This window comes from Lynx canadensis, chromosome B4 (genome assembly GCF_007474595.2).
Source record: "Lynx canadensis isolate LIC74 chromosome B4, mLynCan4.pri.v2, whole genome shotgun sequence".
NCBI classification, from domain to species: Eukaryota; Metazoa; Chordata; class Mammalia; order Carnivora; family Felidae; genus Lynx; species Lynx canadensis.
The window spans coordinates 89,497,444-89,519,366 of NC_044309.1; the positions used below are offsets into that span (position 1 = coordinate 89,497,444).

The 21,923-nt window shown below is 47.2% G+C and overlaps 1 protein-coding gene across 1 annotated transcript in view; it reads left to right on the plus strand.

Annotated features, from left to right (window-relative positions):
• RASSF3 (Ras association domain family member 3) overlaps positions 1 to 18,452 on the plus strand; it is a 73,511-nt gene extending 55,059 nt beyond the window's left edge. Inside the window, exons 2-5 of the mRNA XM_030323127.1 lie at positions 6,890 to 6,997; positions 9,376 to 9,613; positions 11,578 to 11,687; positions 15,674 to 18,452. Coding sequence (XP_030178987.1) covers positions 6,890 to 6,997; positions 9,376 to 9,613; positions 11,578 to 11,687; positions 15,674 to 15,823 — 606 coding nt within the window. The 3' untranslated portion in view covers positions 15,824 to 18,452. The remainder of the gene's footprint in view (positions 1 to 6,889; positions 6,998 to 9,375; positions 9,614 to 11,577; positions 11,688 to 15,673) is intronic.
• Positions 18,453 to 21,923: the final 3,471 nt, after the last annotated feature.

Here is a 21,923-nt window from a genome sequence, read left to right on the forward strand (position 1 = left end):
CTGAACCTCACCTAATGGGACGTAATATATCCCAGCTCTATATCCCGCAGTTAAAAAAAAAAAAACAAACTTCTCATCCGGCAGGGGAAAAAACTCTGGACTGGCCAGGGTGAATCAGCAGGCCGTTCACCAAGATAAGCGCGAGTCTCTAGACGTGGCACCCAGCCGATTGTCAACACTGGTGCCGTGAGAACGTGGCAGCAAGCAGCACCCTGTACTTTTAAGGTCAAGAACGGCAGCACCAGGCCCCCTGGACACAGTTGCTTTTTTCTTCAGGAAGAGAATTTCATTTGTCCCAGAAAGGTTGTCTTTTTACTTAAAACACAGAGTTCACGTTGCTTTCTTGTGGGCTTCCCCACCTTGTTCGTTCGCACGGCGCCCACTACAGTCCAGATTCACATGGCCAGGTGGAGTCCCACGAGCCACACATAACTACCTACACTTAAATTATTGAAAATTCAAATGGAAATTCATTGTCTCCCTTTACTTGCTCAGATACCACATGTGGCTAGTGACTATTCTTTTGGACAGCAGTTATAGGACATTTCCCTCATTGTGGAAAGTGCTGTTGTCTCTCAGCGGTGCCGCTCCTTTTTTGAGAGAACTTTCTGGGCTCACCCAGCTCCCCCGTCTGCTCTGCCTACTTTTATATCTTAGAGGTTGTGGTACCAAAAGTGAAGAATGTCCCAACAGGCATCTAATGTAAGTACACAACTGTCCCCTGTGACCCTTCTCGCCGGGCACGATCCTAGCCTAAAAGACCCTCTAAGGACTTGGCGGGGTTGGCTCTGTGTGACGGCCTTTCTTACATTCCTCACAGGGTTTCCGTTCTGCACACCTAAAAGACATTTCAGAACAGTTTTTCCCTGCTAATTCTACTTTATTAGTTTTTTAAAGTTTATTTATTTTGAGAGAGAGAAGGAGCGACAGAGGGGCAGAGAGAGAGAGGGAGAGAGACAGCAGGAGCGAGAAGGGCAGAGAGAGAGAGAGAGAGCAGGAGCGAGAGGAGTAGAGAGAGACAGCAGGAGCTAGAGGGGCAGAGAGAGACACAGCAGGAGTGGGAGGGGCAGAGAGAGAGAGAGAGAGAGAGACACACACACACACACAGAATATCCCAAGCAGGCTCCACGCTGCCAGTGCAGAGTCCGATGTGGGGCTCGCTCCCACGAACTGTGGGATCATAACCTGAGCTGAAATCAAGAGTTGGACCCTTAACCGACAGAGCCGCCCAGGTGCCCCTTTATTTTTTAATTTTTTAAAATCTTTAAGTGGGCTCTGTGCCCAGCGTGGAGCCTAACCTGAGGCCTGAACTCACGACCTTGATGAGATCAAGACGTCAGCTGACAACAAGAGTTGGACCCTTCACCTACTGAGCCACTCAGGCGCCCCCTGCTAGTTATACTTTAAAACCTAGTTCAGGGGGCGCCTGGGTGGCGCAGTCGGTTAAGCGTCCGACTTCAGCCAGGTCACGATCTCGCGGTCCGTGAGTTCGAGCCCCGCGTCGGGCTCTGTGCTGACTGCTTCAGAGCCTGGAGCCTGTTTCCGATTCTGTGTCTCCCTCTCTCTCTGCCCCTCCCCCGTTCATGCTCTGTCTCTCTCTGTCCCAAAAAATAAATAAACGTTGAAAAAAAAAAATTAAAAAAAAAATTTAAAATAAAAAAAAAAATAAAACCTAGTTCAGGAGCATCTAATTGGACCTTCTGGAAGTTGCCTTGGAGTCCCCTAACTGCTTGCTCACCAGCTGCTGGAAATCACTTCCTTGATACTGGTGCTTAAGTGTGAGCCTGCTTTGGTTTGCTTTTAGGTCTGTCTGTGACCGCAGTGGAAAGATCTCTCCCAGAGAAGATTTTTCTGTTTTGGTTAGGTCCTCAACACTTTATTTGCTGTCTTTGTGGGAACGGAGCCTGGGAGGAGGACATTTAAAGAAGTCATTACCAACACTCCATTCTCCTCGAGCTGTCCCTGCATTCCATTTGCAGCGGGGGCCCGTTGCCCCCCGGACAGTGCGGTTACAGCCTGCGGGGTCCCTGTGGTTTGTTCCGTACCCAGGCCTGCACTGGTTCCGTGTGTAGTGCGCTGGGTATCCCCGTCTGTTCGGGACATCATTAGGTGACTGCCAGTTGCCACCACCGGAAGATGAGCTTGAAAGTAGGAATTCGTGAGTTTGGAATCTAGCGTCGCTTAGAGTAAGCGCCTTCTGGAGTCAGAGCAGCTTACTCAAACCCGGCCAGGAGTCAGAGCAGCTCCACACGAGAGCCGTGGGACTGGGAGGTGTTGACACCATCTACTGCGTCTGTCATCAGGCACCGTGCGTCTACCGGGGCGTCCCCTACCCAATCAGAGAAGCTGTGCTAGTTGCTTTTTTAAAGGGTCAGTAGTTTTATTTTTTTAAAGAAGACACGTGAGGGAGTGGGGCGGGAGAGGGTCAAACTTGACTAGGCTGTCAGCCACGGAAAGGCAGTGGCCACGGCCGTCTGTCCTAGCCGTAAGTGCGTGGCCCCGACCGGGACGCCCGCAGGCACTCAGTAGAATTGTCGGATAATGAGTTGTATCGTATTTTCGTCGCAGCTCTGTCAAGTACGTATTGGCTTGCACGTTTTACGGAGATGAGAAAGTGGTCTCCGAGAGGTTAAAGAGCTTGCCTTGGGTTACACAGTGAGGACGTGGCGAAGCTGTGAATCAGACCCGTGTATGCCCACGCCGGAGGCCACACGCCTTCCCCAGTGCAAGGGGTCCAGCCCTCGTTCCCGCTCGCGGTCACAGTCCTCCTGGATGCTTTCTGTTTTGCTGTTGTTATATTTTGGACTTAAAATTTTAAGGTAAGATAAAATGCCGAATTACAGAAGAGTTAGCAAGAAAGGGTATAAACAGGTTTGTAAAGCGGTGCCTTCGTTCTCAGACAGTCTTGATTTAAAATGGGATGGGGCCACGCTGCACGAGGACCACGCCGCGTCTGGGAGGCAGGGTGTGGCCCTGTGAGAAAGTTCACCGGTGGAGAAACGTCTCGGTGACCCCACCCAGGAACCAAAGCGAACCCCAGAGCAGCCCTCGGGCTTGCAGGATGAACACGCTAGGGAAGAGTCTAGGGTTGATAATTTTTCATGGAAGAACTGAGAAACTGGAGGGTTGGGAGACTATAAAAGAAAGGTGGCTTATAAAAAAGAGGACCTGTAACTACCCAGACAGAAAGTACTTGGGTGTGGCGTCACCGCCTCGGCCGCCAAGAACAATAAGGATACTTTAGACTGCTGCGCCCCATGCCATTTCCTGTCCTTGCCATCGCAGTTCAAGGTTAACGTCTATACTATTTGATCTGTTTTGCACTTGCCACACAGGTTTTTAAAAGCTCCTCCTTATTTTTACCTTTTGCACCCTTGTACCTACTTTGTCCCTTCAGTGTTGCATGTTTTTTTCCTTCTTTCTGCTCGTAAGGCCAGCTTCCCAAAGACATTGTATTTGGAGGAAGGGCAGGGGGATCCTTCCCTATGTGAGAGGAAGGGGGGGGGTCTTAAAGGGATAACAATTTGGAAGTTTTCCAGCTCTAGAGACTTCCTCCCATTCTGATACTAACAGGAACCAGTGTCCTTCACTCCACAGCCTGAGCTCGTGACTTCTGTGCCTTTCCCCCTGCTTCTACACTCCACTCAGAGCGTTGCTTTTATCATTTCAGAAGCTTTTTTTCCTTGACATTCTTCACTGAGACTCGGGCTTCGCTGGACAATAAGTGCCATGAGGGTGGAGGTGTGGTGCCTGACGTCCCCACGCCCAGGCGAGCGCTTGGCACACAGCAGGAGCTCAGTAAATATTTGCTCAGTGAGCAGGCCTTGGTCTGTGGCCTTTGTGGGCAATTGCTATGTCAGTTGACTTAAAAAGATGGCGTAGATCTTAACCGTTCTTACAGGAAACAAAAATCCTAATGATGTGAAGTGATGATGCATGTTAACTAAACTGGGGCTAATTGGTTTGAAGTATATACATATGTCAAATCCTTATGATGTACACCTAAAACAAATAGTGTTATATGTCCATTATATCTCAGTAAAAAACTCAGGGTCCCAGCCTTCTAGGGTTTAGCTGCTTCTCTGGGATTTACTTTCCAGTTAATCTTTTAATAACAAGGTGTTTTGCCTTGAAAGGATCGTGGAGGTCCTTGGGCCCAACTCTTTTCTGTTATTGTTCCTTTCAGTTTCCTTGGTTTTTAATCTCTGAGAAGGAAGGATAGCTGTTGCACAAGTATGTCTCAGCTATGCTTTTGTGGGCAAGCTGGGGTGAGTTTCTGTTTGCAGGCCAGCTAGTGCCTTCAGTTTTCTTCAAGCTGCTGGGAATGCTGACATGAGGTGGCCTAGGGACAGTTAAGACTCACTAGGGGCGCTTGGCTGGCTCAGTCAGTAGAGCATACTACTTTTGATCTTGGGGTTGTGAATTTGAGCCCCGTGTTGGGTGTGGAAAGCCTGGGTGGCTCAGTCAGTTGAGCAACTCTTGGTTTTGGCTCAGGTCATGATCTCACAGTTAGTGGGTTTGATCTCTGCGTTGGGCTCTGTGCTGACAACGTGGAGCCTGCTTGGGATTCTCTCTCTCTCTCTCTCTCTCTCTCTCTCTCTCTCTCTTCTGCAGCCCTTCCCCGCCCCCCAAATAAATAAACTTAAAAAAAAATCTTAAAAAAAAATCACACAGATTCTTAAAAAAAAAACCTCACTAAATTCTAAATGGACTTGACCTTGCTCTTTGCTCTTAATCACTCCATTTCCCCCTTCTCTTATTTAGGGGGTAAGCCCCTAGGGTGGACGTATGCTACGGTATTTGTGTAGTTGGGTACTTTGTATATTTTTAATGGTGGGTCTTTGGTTGCCTTGATTCCTCAAATGGAACCATTTTGCCCCATAGGTCCCACCAGTGAGAGCAGTGTCAGATTTTTGCAAAATTGTCCTGTTAGGGTCAAGAAGCACCGTTGAGATGATTCACTCTGGTCCCTTTATTTCCTAGGAAATGAGCGAGTGGCCTCAGGTCAACGAGTGGAGGGCACGGGATTAGTTGGTGAGAGACTCTGGACCAGAGCCCCCGTCTTGCTGGAATTGGGCACGGTTTTCACAGCACCCTCTAGCTCTGCCAGTGCCACATCTCACCCGTTAGGAAGTGGAAATCTCTTAGGTTCACTGTTTAGTATTTGCTCTGAAGAGTCTTTGGACAGTCTGTACTGAAAAATCAAAGTCGACACAAAGACTCATGATCTTTTTTCAGCTATGGCCCATGGCCAGCTAATTGTGGATTGGAAAGAGCAGGGCCAAGCCGAGAGTTACAATATATGTTTTGAATTTCCTTAGAAATGGTCATTGAAGCTTCTGTAAAGTTATTTTTTTATTTTTTTACTCTTTTTTTTTTTTAATGTTTACTTATTTTTGAGAGAGAGTGAGCATGCGCAAGTGCATGAGGGGGGGGTGGCGGGGGGGTGCAGAGGGAGACAGAGGATCCGAAGTGGGTTCTGTGCTGACAGCAGAGAGAGTGATGCAGGGCTCAAAGTCATGCACCGTGAGATCATGACCTGAGCTGAAGTCTGACGCTTAACGGACTGAACCACCCAGGCGCCTCCTATTCTTGTTAGTGGAAGCAACATAGAGGACCCGGGTTAAAATTAAATTTGATCTCTTAACTAGTTGAGGTGTCCCCGGACAAACCACACACTTCCCGAGGGATCTCAGGAATTGGAGTTACTGAGGGTTGGTAGGCTTTGGAACCAGGCTTCAGGGAAGTTCTGTCACTGCCACAGAACCGCTAAGTTTCTATTGGCAGGTGAATTTACTTAGAACTTGATTTCCTTTGGAAACCGGAATAATAATGTCTACTCGGTTAGGTTGTTGGGAGAATTAAATGCAACACAAGCCAGGTGTCTTGTATGCTTGGCTTCTTGGGGGTCACAGCACACTGAAGTCTGGCCATCTGTGATTGCATCTAGCCATTACATCATATCACGCACTGCTCGAGCTCTTTAGACGAGAAACCGTTATGGAATTCTTCAGTGGAAAGAGGGTTTACTATCATCCTGTCCACAGTGTGGACAGTCCAAGCTGGGGTCGAGACTGGATGGGTTGCGAGTGGGTGAGTAGGGGAAATCTGGCTACTTGTATCTTGACATGACGATTTGTTTGGAAGATCAATTACCCTGTGGTAGTTGTGTGTAATTAGGTCATTGATTAGTGCCAGTTAACATGATTAATTGCCATACTTTTTGCTTATAAATATGGTATAAAGCTGTAAAGACCGTAAAGTTCGTAGAATTTGCTAATGAGGAGCTTTTGGTTTGTGTCTTTAAATATTGTTTAAAATGGAAATAGCCTGGGGCACCTGGGTGTCTCAGTTGGTTGAGGCTGAGCCGGCTGACTCTTCATTTCGCTTCAGGTCATGATCCCAGAGTTGTGGGTTCGAGCCCCACGTCAGGCTCCACGCTGAGCATGGAGCCTGCTTGAGAGTCTCTCCATCCTGCTGCCCGTTTACCCTGCTTGTGCATGTGCGCTCTCTCTCTGTGTCTCTCTCTCAAAAAAATAAAATAAATGGAAGTAGCCAATCCTACAGGCACTCTGAGAGAATGGTGTTTGTGCAGAAGGGAAATTTAGCAAAGGCGGTTTCACAAAATAATAATGAATGAAGCGTTGCCATTAGCTGCTGACAAATTAGTTGTAGCCCTCAGGAAGATGGTAGTCTGAAGGAATGAGAACCATACTTGGTGGATGACCCTGAGAGTTTGACAGTGAGAGGGTGTGTGTGTGTTCGTGTCTGCGTGTGTGTTTCGAGGTGAAGTGCCCCAGAGTTCTTGTGGGGACTGTATAAAGAATCCTGCCTTACCTGCATTTTTTCTATGATTGTTCATGTGTGGCATGCCTTGTTTTCCTTCCAGGATGTGGAGAAAGAGAAGGAAACCCACAATTACCTCAGCAAAGAGGAAATCAAAGAGAAAGTTCACAAATACAACTTAGCCGTCACAGACAAGTTGAAGATGACTTTGGTAAGCACCCACAGTACTGTCTACGTTGGCACAGATCGAAAGGCAAATAAATGTAAATTGTTGGTACTACAGTCTATGTGTTTTAAGATCTCCGAGTAGGGGCGCCTGGGTGGCGCAGTCGGTTAAGCGTCCGACTTCAGCCAGGTCACGATCTCGTGGTCCGTGAGTTCGAGCCCCGCATCAGGCTCTGGGCTGATGGCTCAGAGCCTGGAGCCTGTTTCCGATTCTGTGTCTCCCTCTCTCTCTGCCCCTCCCCCGTTCATGCTCTGTCTCTCTCTGTCCCAAAAATAAATAAATGTTGAAAATAAATAAATAAATAAATAAATAAATAAATAAATAAAATCTCCAAGTAGCGTTTGTAGAGGTTGAATGGCCAAGGTGTGCAGGACAGTAAAGTGGAGTGTTTCCGCAGCTTTCAAAGTAAAGTTCTATGTTGAAGTAGCTGAACATCGGTGGACACTTTACAGTTTTATTGTAAACGTTTTTGTGACCACCCCCCCCCCTCCAAAGGATGTTTAGCGTTGAGTATAACCGCTGTCTGTTTCACATACAGGTGGTGACTCAGATTCTAATAAGGCTTTAGATAAGTTTTATCTTGTGCAGATAAGTTTGGAAGTGTCAGCAAAAGGATTTCGTGCCCGTGGCTCAGAATATACTTGAACTAAGATTTCTCTCAGCTGGTTGCTGTGGAAGATGAGGGAGGTCGTGCTCAGCATCCTACACGTTGCCGTTTCGGGCTTCAACAGTGTGGTACTGAATGCTGACGCTCAGCGGGGGTGAGGGTTTAGGAGGAAGGAGGCCCAGGGCTTAGTGACAGTACAAGGAGAGCCAGCAACAAAGCCACAGTATTCATGTGCCTACAGACTGGACTGGCATCTGTGCCTCGTCCTCGCATTTGGTGACTTTCCTCGAGGCACCTGCCATCCCTTTGCCGGTTTCCAGGGCCCTTGGACTTCGGCCTGTCAGTCTGTTGACCGTGAACTGACAGCTGAGCAAAGACTAGGCTGACCCGTTTAGGACAGGCCCTACTGAGCTCTCTGACCTTTGGGGAGGAGCCTTTAAATCCAAGCCCTTGTGATAAAGAACCCCTCCCCAGCGGACTCCCCCGGAAGGGGGGGTGGGACAGATGATCCCAGCTTCGTCATTCCAACGCTCACATTTCTGTTTTCAAACGCGTTTTTCATCAGAGGAGAAATAGTCCACTTGCCATGGTTTCTTCTTCCCTTCCCGCCATGGAGATTAAAACATGCAGGTTTCCATTCGTTTCATAGATAGAAATTTTAAGTGTCGTATAATACTTTCCACAGGAATGAACACACGAATTGGCATTGTAAGTTGACCTTGTGGAAAGGAAGAAATATATGGACCAAAAAGGAGGTTTTTAATGTTTGACTTTAACTGTCTCATTTATCGATATAACACCTGAAGATTTGTTTTAATAAAACGTTAGAATAAACTTTTTCTAAATATATCCGCTGTAAAAAGAAAAAGTGAAGACCAGACCGTTATTACTATTTTTGGCAACTAAGAAATAGTAATTCTGCTCTCGGTTAAACGCTAAACTCAACAAGTTGTCTGTATAAATATGTGTGATTTTTTTTGGGGGGGGGGTAATAAAAATTATACCTCAGTAAAACTGTTAGGAAGTAGTATATAGACAGAGGTATAAGTCAGACCAGAAAGACAAGTCCTTACAATCTCTGTAGTTCACATCGTAGCTTCAGGTTGTTTTGCACATCTTGCCACACAAGGTGCCGGGATCACATCATCGTGTACCCTACACTGTATATGGCATGTGTGCTGTGTACAAAAGTTTGAGTGAGATCGGTAATCGAGGACATACCATAAAGCCACTGGGAATGAAATAGGTTGTTCATTGACCACTCCAGGTTACTTGGGTGTGTCTCCCAGACCCCCAGTGACCTTCCTTTTCTGTGTAATAGCTGGCCATCAGCTGCGGAAGGACGGCGGCCCCCATGTGTGAAGGCCCCCATGTGTGAAGGCGTCTTGGGATTTGGCTGGCCACTGCCCCAGGGGATTGTAACCTCTCCAACGGGCCCTGACCTTTCACATGTAGCTCAGGGCACGTCGGGTCCCCAAAGCAGGGGGAGGCTTCTGTCCCACATCTGCCCTACAGACCTTGCTCTGGAAGCACTTTGTTGGGGGTGTTCCCTCCCTCTGAGATCATTCCCTCAGGGGTGATCTTTATTGAAGTTCTGCCACAGAGCAGGAAAAACAAAGACCAAGAGAAGGAAGGCGAGACATTCTTTCTCTTGTTTTGCCGGGGTGCTTCCCTCGAATGCCGAATGCCAGAATGCCACAGAATGCCGAATGCCACAGTCAGCGCAACTAAATGTGTGCTTCTCTTCCGGCTTCAGAACTCAAATGGGATTTACACTGGCTTCATTAAAGTCCAGATGGAACTCTGCAGACCCCCACAGACTTCTCCGAGCCTTGGAAAGCTTGCTCCCAGTAGCAATGGCTGCACAAACACGCTTCACATCAGCAGCACGAACACTGTGGGGGAAGTGATCGAGGCCCTGCTCAAGAAGTTTCTCGTGACCGAGAGCCCTGCCAAGTTTGCACTTTATAAGCGTTGTCACAGGGAAGACCAAGGTATGCTGCTGCGCGTGAGATGAAAAGGTCTCTGCTTTTAGGTCTCTGTCCTCATTCGCAGAAAGGACACTGCTGGGTGTCTGTACCTCGGTGGTGTCAGAGCCCTGGGATGGGTTCTGGAAGCTTTGGTACACCTGATGTTTGCTGGCTTTCTGTATTTTTGAGTTGGCTAGTTGGGGGTCTGAGGAGCCCCGAGGCAGCCACATGTGATGGGCCTTTGTGGAGGAGTTTGTGATGTGTGCACAGGGGGGTAGCTTTGACGTTTTTTTGGTTTTTTGTTTTGTTTTGGTTTTTTTTTGTTCCCCGCCTTGATTTTGATGCTCTTCAGGATGAAAAGGAATGCCTCTGTGCTTGAAGGCTTCATTAGCACATCCCACATTTGATGTGCATCCGAACATGGAGTGGCGTGGGGGGGGCCTGCGTCCTCAGAGACTTTGAGGGTGGGAGGCACACGTGTGCCTGAACATATCAGCCTGGAGTGGCACAGCCCTGAGTTCTTCAGTTTCTTTAGCTTGCCACACTGGCCTTGACACTGGGGCATTTTGGTACGTAGCTCTCCAGAGGCCAATCCGCTGGATGAATGACATTCCGATCTGGGGTCTGCCTGTCTGAACTTAATACCCACGTTCAGTGGATAGAAAGAGAATATTAAAGAACTGCGTGAACCTGAACACACAGTAGTCGAGGGCAGGCACTCGAAGCAGAAATCGATAACCACTGTGATCCAGTGATTCACCAAGAGCTCGTTTGCACATGGTAACCATGTGTGGGTGATCGGGTACTTAAACTGTGCTTTTGGGGGGTAAAGCCTCCAGCAGAGCCATGGAGGAAAATACACTAACCTGACACGAGAGAACTGCCCTTCAGTTGCATGGGGATGGAATCCAGCTAGTCGCTAGGTATGCACGCACTGTTTTGAGCACAGGCCACCTGCAGAATACGAAGAGGGGCAGGCCAAGATTCCTACCTACCCTCAAGAGGCCCCAGGCTCAGAGTTGTGGGGGTTTCCGTCCGCAGGGAAATCAGGACCTGCGATGCAGTTGTTTCCAGAAGTGCCAAAATAACGTAAAAGAGCTCAGATGGCATTTTATCCTGCCAGCTGCTGTGCCTGCCCACCTGGACTGGAGTGGCACACACGGGCAGTAATAGTGTGATAGCGGCCTGTTGAGATAGTACTCTGACGGCTGGCGAAATCTTCCAGCGTTGCAGGCAGTGCTGGTACCCTGGAGGGGGCGGGGGGCGGGCGGTGTGAGTGTGTGGGAGGAGACACATACAGCTGTGCTCCTGAAGTCACCAGAGCTTGCATCCTGACCGCCCGGTTTATTTGCAGCTGCTAAAATTCTAGATCTGTAGACTGATTTGCTCCTAGTGCTCCAATTTTGTGTTCTTTGGATGGTGTATTATTTTTATGGTTTCTGAAAGGGGTTGCAGATGCTTTTTGAAAGGAGGAGCAGAATGAATTTTAAGCCCGTTTGGGAACTAAGACCCATTTAAATTCATTCTGGAGAGTTATTTCCTTTTTTTTTTTTTTCTTCAATGTTTATTTATTTTTGAGACAGAGAGGGACAGAGCATGAACGGGGGAGGGGCAGAGAGAGAGGGAGACACAGAATCCGAAGCAGGCTCCAGGCTCTGAGCCGTCAGCCCAGAGCCCGACGCGGGGCTCGAACTCATGGACTGTCGAAGTCAGACGCTTAACCGACTGAGCCACCCAGGTGCCCCGAGAGTTATTTCCTTTTTGATCAAGGCGCAGCGTATATTGTGCAGCTGTCTATACGGTGGAAATAGTGTAGATTTCATTCCACTATAGGCTGTTTCTGGTCACAAGAGGAGGAGGACGACGGTGACTTGGTGGCTGGGTGACATGGGCTGTTGTGTTGATCTGGAGGAGGGGCTGGTAAGCGGGGCGTATGGTCCAGGGGACGGTTCAGTACTCTGTCACATGCCGCTTGTCTCCTCACCCAGTCTATGCCTGTAAGCTCTCAGACCGGGAACATCCGCTCTACCTGCGTTTGGTGGCTGGGCCCAGGACAGACACCCTTAGTTTTGTTCTTCGTGAGCACGAAATCGGAGAGGTGAGTAGTTGTTCATTCTTGCTTTAAACCGTACGGAGCAGCTGGTCCTGTTTTACTGCTGTAGTGGAGTGATTTTTTATCCACTTGGGAGGGGGACAAAGGGAGAGAATGTGTGTGTCTGTGCGTGAGTGTCTGGCTGTCTGTACCTCTTGGGAGGGGGAGAGCTGGTCTGTGGACGATACATTTCTGTGTGGTGTGTGTGTGTGTGTGTGTGTGTGTGTGTGTGTGTGTGTGTTTTAACTTTCTTTCTTTCTTTCTTTCTTTCTTTCTTTCTTTCTTTGTCTTTGTCTTTGTCTTTGTCTTTGTCTTTGTCTTTGTCTTTTTCTTTCTTTTTCTTTGTCTTTCTTTCGTTCTTTCATTCTTTCTTTTTTTCTTTCCTTTTCTTTCTTTTCTTTCTTTCGGGATGGGGAGAGAGAGAGAATCCCAAGCAGGCTCCATGCTATCACTGTGGAGTCTGACGTGTGCCTTGATCCCACAAACCGAGAGAGAGCATGACCTGAGCTGAAAGCAAGAGTCAGACACTTAACTGACTGAGCCACCCAGGCATCCCTGTGTTTTTCAGTTTTCAGAAACAGACCCGAAGTTAGCTTACGATATAATTTTTTTTTTTACAACATCCATTCTCTTGGTGTGTAGTTTTCAGAGGTGGGAAGAGAGTAAGAAAGAAAGCTGCCTCCCACCTAAAGAGCGCTTATCACCCCTTCTACCTCCAAATTGCCCCAATCCAGTTAAACTATGAAAGTCGACACTCTCCATATGTTTGCTACTAACAAACGTCTGCAGGCTTATTCATTTAAAGAGAAATAAAAGGAAATGGAATCTCTTTACCATGAAAGACCTTTAACTTTCTAGAATCTTTTTTCCCTCTTGCCAGAATGATTTAGAAATTATGTTGGTATATGCATCATTTGCCATTTTCTCTCCAGGGAGGATTGAATTTAGGCCAGTTCTGTTGAAGGAAAAAGCACTTTATACCATTTTTCTAGATCAAATGTCAGGTTTAAAATGATGCTTGAGTAAATCTTGCAAGGCCTGGGTCTCCGTCTTCTGTCTGGAACAGGAAATGTTATCCATGTAGAACATCATGTGATACAATGAGAATAGTTTCCAGGTTAAAATTAGGAAACCAGTGGGGTGCCTGGGTGGCTCAGTCAGTTAAGTGTCTGACTTCAGCTCAGGTCATGATCTCACGGTTCTTGAGTTCAAGTCCCACATCAGGCTCTGTGCTGACTGCTCGGAGCTTTGAGTTCTGTGTCTCCCTCATTTGCTGCCCTTCCCTGCTCGTGAGCTCGCTCTCTCTCTCTCTCTCTCTCTCCAAAATAAATAAACATTAAAAAAAAATTTAAAAAAGGAAAGGAAACCAACTCTCAGCTTCCTACTGTTCCTCTTGTTAGATTGGGAGCATGACCTTGGGTAAATCTTCCAGTCTTTTCAGTCCTCAGTTTTAAAATCTGTAGAGTGGGACTAAAGATTTTAAAAGGTGGTTTTGAGTCACAAATTAAAAATGTATGTAAACGTGCCTTGTAAATTATGTTCATATGTCTAAATTGGAAGTTTATTTGGGGGGTTTTAGGAAGACAGTGCTTTTTTTTAAATTTTTTATTTTTAAAGATGTATTTATTTAAAAAAAAATTTTTTTAACGTTTATTTATTTTTGAGACAGAGAGAGACAGAGCATGAACAGGGGAGGGGCAGAGAGAGAGGGAGACACAGAATCCAAAACAGGCTCCAGGCTCTGAGCTGTCAGCACAGAGCCCGACGTGGGGCTCAAACTCACGGACCGTGAGATCATGACCTGAGCCAAAGTCGGACGCTTAACCGACTGAGCCACCCAGGCGCCCAGATGTATTTATTTTTTATTGTTTAAATTTATTTTGAGAGAGAAAGTGTGAGCGGGGGAGGAACAGAGAGACAGGGAGAAAGAGAATCCCAAGCAAGCTCTATGCTCAGCACAGAGCCCAATGCTGGGCTTGATCTCATGACTGTGAGACCATGACCTGAGCTGAGATTAAAAGTGGACGCCCAGCCCACTCAGCCACCCAGGAGCTCTTTTAAAGATTTTATTTTATTTATTTTTATTTATTAATAATGTAAAAAATATTTATTTTTGGGAGAGAGAGAGAGAGAGAGAGACTGAGAGAGCGTACGCACGAGTGGGAGAGGGGTAGAGATCGAGGGAGACAGAGGATCCAAAGTGGACTCTCGTCTGTCAGCAGAGAGCCTGATGCAGGACTTCAGCTCAGACATGAGCTCGCAGTTTGTGAGTTCAAGTCGGACACTTAACCAGCTGAGCCACCCAGGTGCCCCAGTTTTATTTTATTAAGGAATTTTTTTTTCCATTTTATCTATTTTAGAGAGAGAAAGTAGAAGTGAGGGAGAGGGTCAGAGAGAGGGAGAGAGAGAATCCCAAGCAGGCTCTACCTCTCAGCACCGAGTCGGATGCTGGGCTTCATCTCCCAACGGTGAGATCATGACCTGAGCCGAAATCGAGAGTCAGACGTTTAACTCACTGAGCCACCCAGGCGCCCTCCTCCACCCTTTTTCCTGACAGTGCTGTTTTAATTAATGGCGTATTCTAATGCAGAAAGTTTTGTTCTCCTACTCCATGTTTCTTATTCTCTTTAATAACCAGGTCAGGATTCCTCTCCAAAAAGCCTTCTACCATGTGCCCACTTGGCGGTTTTATTCCTTCTGATCCATCTGTTCTACTTGTATTAGGTTATCTCCAGTCTTTTTCCTCCCCACACTCCTGGGAGGTCCCCGTCGGAAATTGTTCCTGACGGAGGCAGTGACTCTCAGCAGAAGACCCAGGGTCCCCTTTTGGGAGGGGAGGATGTGTCGAAAAGCAAACAAAAACTCCCCCATGATGCCAAGTACCTTTCTTGACTGCTTTAATTAAAACAAAATTTAAACCCCACCGGTGTTTATTTTGTGCCTGCTAGGTACCAGGTGCTGTTGGGGAAACAACTCAGAGACTCGAGGGCAAGAGACAAACCTCAAATAGTGAGAGGTGCAGCAGCTGCAGTGTAGGTAAAGTGTAGGTGAGGGAGGTACTAAGCAAATAATGGGCATAACTTTTAAATCTTTTGTGATCGTGGCTGTCATTGCTCAGTGAGAGCTTCTAAGGGATGTAGTTCTGGGTGGGAAGGGAGGGAGGAAATTATGGAAGACTTCTTAGAGGAAGTGGCATTTAAGCTGAGGCTTGAAGGTTGAGTTGAGTTCGCCAGGCAGAGCGGAGAACATGTGCCCAGCCACGGAGGGTAGTGTTATGGGTGAGGGCCACAGCATGGCGGGGTGGGGTGGGGAGGGGGTGCGGAGGGTGCTAGAGGGGTTAGAGTCTTTCAGACTTAGCAAGAGCAACTAGGGGAAGCCACCGAATGATTCTAGCAGGGCAGGGTGAGGCCTAGATTTGCGTCTTACAGAGTATTGAGGCTCACTGTTGGGGGAACAGAGTGGGGAACCTAAGACCGGAGTAAGAAGGACATGGGCGAGGCTCTCCCAGGAATGGAGAAAAGGATGGTGGATAAATCGGGGGCAGTAAAGGTAGAGAAAAGCAGGCCAATTGGACAGCTGCTTTAGGCGCCGGTAAGATTGTGGGAGGTGAGGAAGAAGGCAGTGACAGTGGTGACTCCAGGGAGAGGGGGCGGGTAGGGGAGCCTCTGGGGTCAGAGGAAGAGGGGCCAAATCAGCAGTGAAAGTGTCTAGAGCACTTTGGCTCTTGTGGGAGCCCTTGTGGAGGCCAGTGGGAAGAGGGAAGGACTCGGGGTGAGAGTGTGGGGGTTGGCCTGGCTGCCATCTGGAGGGCAGGGGCCGCATTCCATGGGAGGGCTGCGTAAGACAGCCTTAAAACCTTGTAACCTTGTAAAACAGGCCTTTCGAAACGCTGGCTGGAGTAGGAGGGGCAGCCACACCCCCGCCTGCTCTGGGCCAGCATTCCCAAGTTCTGACTTCAACACCTGGCATTTTTCTTTTGTGTCCTTTCACAGTGGGAAGCCTTCAGCCTTCCAGAACTACAGAATTTCTTGCGGATCTTGGACAAGGAGGAAGATGAGCAGCTGCAGAGCCTGAAGAGGCGCTACGCAGCCTACAGACACAAGCTGGAAGAAGCCCTCAGTGAGGTGTGGAAACCCGATTAAGGCACCGGGTTCCCTGCCGCTCGGGAAGGAAAGGCGCAGGACCTGTGTACAAACCGGCGCAAGGGTCTCTCTCGTCGGAGGGCTGTCTTCTTGCCCCGTGATGCTAGGGTCTTCCTTCTTCGATCGCTAGATCTAGTTCCCAAAACCTGGTCACGCAGCGTCCCGCACCTTAGGCATCTTCTGTAAGGGATTCTGCAAGCTTGTTCTGTTACGGCACTGCGGTGTTACCTCTCGGCAAGCTGTGAATCTGTAGTCTCATCTGGAGCCATCCAGACTGCTTTGAAGCATGGACTCTGGGGTTTTTGTTTTTGTTTTTAAGTCCTTACTTTCCTTTAGTTACTTTAATTATGTGATGATGCTGTTAAGCTGAAGGATGTGCAAATGATTTTTTAAAGGCTTAACAAGGAATCTATCTGAACACTTGTCCTGTGTTGAAACTACCTGTTTTTTGTTTTTTGTGTGTTTTTTGTTTGTGTTTTGTTTTTAGATGTCAGAGGAAGCAATCCATGTGAACTGTAAGGCACAGGAAGCTAGGAACTCTGAGGACTTTGTGAAGGGTTTCGTAGGAGTTTGACAAAGGAAGTGAAGAGCAAGTTTGCAAGAAGGCGACAGTGGAAGTTGGGGAGCTCTGCAGGAATGTGGTTTGGGTGAGGTGTTGATGGTAGGGGAGAAAGGTGTATTTGCTGATGAGGTGGACGCATTCGGTTTTGAGATGTTAAACCCATTGTAGTATTGCTTGATTACCTGGTGAGTAAAATATGGGAACAGAGCCAAAGAAAGTAGCAGCTAGACCAAAAGGAGGGACCTGGGAAGTCTGCAGCTGAGCAGAACATTCCGGCAGGTGGACCTCGCAGACCCATACATACAGGAGTCACGCCGCTGGGGCTGCCCTCCCTGTGGACGGTCCCAGTGCTCTCTTCTCAGGGTGGTGGGACGATGACCGTTTGCTAACTCTGTTATGTTGTGGTCCTCCCCCCACCCCCACCCCCACCCCCGCCCCCCAGCTGTTTTCTGGATTGAAAAGGAGTCTGGGTAGGGAGCGGCTTGTCAGGTAGAGAGCTCGCAGAAGCATACTTTTGTGACAATCACTCCCCTCTTTTCCCCGTTTTCCCCTTTTCCTCCCCTTCCCCTCCCTCCCTTCCTCCTTCTCCGTCTCCCCTCTTTTCCTTCCCCCTTCCTCTTACAGTCTGTTCTGACATAAGGTAGAATCGGGATATGGATTGTATAGACCCTAGGACTACTTGGCTGTAGGGAGGAGGGTGGTGAGAAAGGGAGGGAACCCCCAACCCCACCTGCACCCCCACCCCCCACCGCCCCGCAGCTGATCACACAAGAGGGGTTCTTTCTGGAAATGCTTTCACAAACGTGCATGTTCCTCCCAACCAAAGAAAGGCATGTGCAATACGGAGCCTTCCTGAAAGCAGGTAAAATAACCCCATTCTTTTTTCAGCAATCTGAAAACAATGGGAAAGGTGTGCTTTGGTTCTAGAGGGGCCTTGTAGTCTATTTTAGTCTAGATATGTTTTGTTTATAAATTCCCAAGGAATTGTCAACACTTTGGTGACACCTAATGGATTCTTTTTGAAATTCCAAGGTGCTTCATTTCTTTGCCTCTTACGTGAATTGTGCCTTTTATCGCATTTCTGTTCCCCTCTTGGTGTGGCACTTCTGACTTTTCAGAGAACACCCATCTTGTTGGAGGCAGGTGTAAGTGGCGGTCATGCTGTGCCACACATGTTACTGCGACAATCGTATCTTCCTAAGCTTTTTAAGGAGAGTTGGGGGGTGGGGTGGGGAAGTAGAACTAGCTATAAAATATGTATGGCACAACTTGTTTAATTTTGCATGTAACTTCTTTTTAGTGCCTCGATGAGGTTTTAGTGACATTGTTATCTAATACTTTACCTTTTTTGTTCAGGGAATGCCTTCGTGATTTTTATACTGGTTTTACTATTCAAGACTGTGGCTTGGGTTTGAGCGTACTGTTATCAACCACCTGGTCTTCTATTCGCCCATCCAGTAAGCTTATATTTTGTGAAGCTTTTGTTTCTCCGATTAAGACACTGTTAGAACCTAAAGTAGTAGCTGATGGGTATCTGTGAAGGAAAAAAAAAAAAAAAATTTTTTTTTTTTTTTTTTTTTTTTTTTTTTTTACTTGAACTAGATTGTCTAAAATAGGCATCCTCATCCGCAGTACCCGGAACCTCGCTCACTGTCGTGTGCACTACAATTTGCAATTTGGAAAAGTTGCTGTATTGAAATTCTGTCAGTACGCAGTTGTTTGAATACTGATATTCTGTCCCAAACACTGGTTACCGCAGCAGCGTTTTTCATGGGCGAAAGAAGAAAGGCCACTAAGGCCAAAGATTTTTAAAAATCATTGTACAAATTCTTACGTTAAATTAAACTAAGCTTTGCTGTAATACTGTTTTCTCTTCAGTATGTGATGGTACAGGAATGTTGTTAAATGAAGGGCGTAGTGTTGCAGGGGAGCATTTTAAATCGCAGAAGTAAAAAGTTATAATATTTATAATTTTGATGAGTTTATTTTTATAGGGAAGATTTTTCTTCCCTACAGTTGTTTCTGGAATGGCAAATTGTTTCCATTATTAAAAGTCGAAGTTGTTGATGTTTGTTCATGTGTTTTTATTTATGGCTAATAATATGCCAGGTGAAAGAAGGTCACGGGGGTGGGGCGAACTTCTGCAGATATGTGAGGACCATACGGGAATGCAATGATTTACTGGGTTTGAGCGGGGCACATTTGTTCCCCCAGGGGTTGTTTCATTTGTCTTATCCTCTGGGGAAAATAACCCTAGCCGAGTGTCTGCCCATACAGCACATTTTATTTTATTTTATTTTATTTTATTTTATTTTATTTTATTTATTTTTAAAAAAAAAATTTTTTTTTTCAACGTTTATTTATTTTTGGGACAGAGAGAGACAGAGCATGAACGGGGGAGGGGCAGAGAGAGAGGGAGACACAGAATCGGAAACAGGCTCCAGGCTCTGAGCCATCAGCCCAGAGCCCGACACGGGGCTCGAACTCACGGACCGCGAGATCGTGACCTGGCTGAAGTCGGACGCTTAACCGACTGCGCCACCCAGGCGCCCCAATACAGCACATTTTAATTGTGAAACGTACATCCACTCAAAAGTGTATAAGGGGCACTTGGGTGACTGAGTTGGTTAAGCGTCTGACTCTTGATTTTGGCTCCCGTCAGGATCTCATGATTTGTGAGTTCGAGCCTGGCATCAGAGCCTGCTTGGGATTCTCTCTCTCCGTCTCTCTCTGCCTCTTCTTGGCTCACGTGCATGTGTTCTCGCTCTCTCACAAAAAAGACAAAACACAAACGCATATAAAGCATGTGAACAAAGAATTGACACGAGGTGGGCAGCCTGTGGCCACGACCAAATGGGAGGGCTATCATCAGTTCCTTAGAAATCCTCTCCCTCTACCCTCCATTCCTGCCTTTAGGTCTCCTGTCCTTGAAACAGACCACTGTTAACATTAAAGGTATTTGTGTTTTTTGGCCAGCATGACTGTCTTACACGGTATGGTGGGATGGTGAGTGGTTGGTGGTCAGCAATGGTGACTGGGTAATATGCTCTGTGTGCAGACCTCCATGCCCGCCGAGGCAAGTGTTTTTTTTTTCTGCTACACTGCCCCCTAGAGGCGTTGATGAAATAGCGAGGCTGCACCCATTGGTGAGGGGGAAACATTCCAAGTACCATAGCTTTTTTATAAGTGAAAATATTATGGTAGAAAATGATGGTGTGGGGCGCCTGTGGGTGGCTCAGTCAGTTGAGGGTCAGACTTGATTTCGGCTCAGGTCATGAACCCAGGGTTGTGGGCTTGAGGCCCGCGTGGGGCTCTGTGCTGAGCCTGCTTAAGATTCTCTTTCTCCCTCTGCCCCTCTCCCCTGCTCACGTTCTCTCTAAAATAAAAACAAAATGATGGCTTCAGATAAAGGTGTGTTTTGATGAACCATCCAAAGGAATTTAGGAGTTCAGCCTGGGTTACTACCCAAGGTGCAGGGGGAATTTTTTGGAACTTTTATCACTTAAAGGGAGTTAGCTCCCTGCCGTAGGCGCTTTTTTTTTTTTTTTTTTCCTTTTCAGAATTAGTTACCAATTGATAACTTGTTTAAATTTTCTTATTTTGAAAAATCCTCAAGAACGGTGAATACTGCATTTTGTGTTTGAAAGAAGGGGGGAGGGGTGCCTGGGTAGCTCAGTCGGTTAAGCATCTAACTCTTGGTTTCAGCTCAGGTCATGATCTCATGGTTCGTGAGTTTGAGCCCCTGCATCAGGCTCTGTGCTGACGGTGCAGAGCCTGCTTGGAGTCTCCATCTCGCTTCTGCCCCTCCCCTGTTGCACTCGCGCGTGCGCTCTCTCTCTCTCTCAAAAATAAACGTTAAAAAAACTAAAAAAAAAAAAAAAAAAAAAAGAAGAGGGAAAGTCTCTATACTATAATAGCAAATTCAAACAAAGTGTTGACGATGTGCCAGGCATTATCCCAAAACCTTAATACATATTAACTCATTTTCTCCTCCGTGAGGTAGGTGCCGTCAACATCCCCATTTTACAGATGAGGAAATGCGCTGAGGTCCCGCAACTTCCCCATGGCCTCTCCGAGGGTGGCAGAGCTGGCTCCCTGCAGCCGAGCTGCCCCGCCTCTCTGGTCTTCCTGTAAGTTCCATGCGGTCTTCCAGTTCAACTGCCAATGAAAACCCACTTATGTTGCTTGTAACGGGCAGTTCGTCTGCTACCAGGCGTCCGGGTGCAGCTGGGATTTGTGGGAAATGAAAGGACGGCCTTGATGTCAGAGTGCTTTATCCTCCTTTGTTGTTGTTGGGCATTTAGCATTCCGTTGAAGTGATTACAAGTTACCTAGAGTGAACCGTCTGCCTGTGTTTTCATTTGCAGGTTCTGTTGTGCTGGAGACTGACAGGGCAGGTAGCCAGGCCTGCGTTCTCACTGCAGTTCTCACTGCAATTAGCACGGCAATTCCCTGGAACCACCGGAAGAATAGCTTCAGGGAGAATTCACTGTTCCCCTTGGAGAAGGCTGGAGCTTTACTCCCCCATCAAGGATGGATGAGCCTCTCCACAGGAACCCAGGGCACTAAGTATTATTCAAAGTCCTTAGAGCACACACTTGTGTGGTGTGAATCGCCACATGTTCAAGCGTGCAGAGGAATAGCTCTGTACAGGGGTGAGGGGAGGAAATGGGGGAGGGGGAGGGGAGTGGGCAGCATTAAATAACAGCCTTCAGGTGAAATGTCATCTGCAGGGTTGTTTTTTGTTTTGTTTGGGGTTTTTGGGTGGCGCTTTTTGGTTTCATTTTGCTTTTTGGCAGACCTTTCCCTATAATTCTACAAGGTGAGAGAGAATGGCAGGGTAGAGGACGGGCCCTTTTGATCTTAAATAACGGTTTGCAAAGACACTTAGGACTCCTGTTTGGCTGAGGTCGCACTTGGCAGCGGCCGAACCCCACAAGCTCCTCTCCAAACAGAACCGTGAAGGTTGGAATTTTTAAACGTTTGCACACAAACAGCAGAACACCAGGGCTCTTCGTAACTTCAAAAGAAGTTGGGGTTTCGGCTTTGTTTTTGGAAAGGAGTTATTTTAACCAGAGTAGTTCTTTTCAATCTTTCTAAATGAGTCTTACCTTGAATGCGGCTTTAGTGGCACAGATTGGGGGGTGTTTGCAGCCTCCCCTTGTTTTCGCCACCTTTACTGGCAAGAGAGATTAATGAAATCCTGTTGTGTGCTTCCTCTTCTCTGAAGTGGAGTTCAAGGGGCTTTGCTCTCCAGAGCTTTCTGATTTTCAAGTGCAGTTAAGATTTGCTTAAATTCTAGGAATTCTGGAGCACCAAACCGTACGTATAGTACAATCCTTGAATTATTACTGTGGCAGCTGGAAGGCAACAGCTTAAACTCAGATGTTTGATTCTGAGCTACACATAAATGGGGTCTTCAAATTCTTTTCAAAATGGCAAACCTTTCAAATATTTTTTTCTTGCATGTGTAATCTCTCAAGAAAAATGTTCAGAGTCCACGATTTTTAGGTAAAATCAGGCATATCATCTAATGCC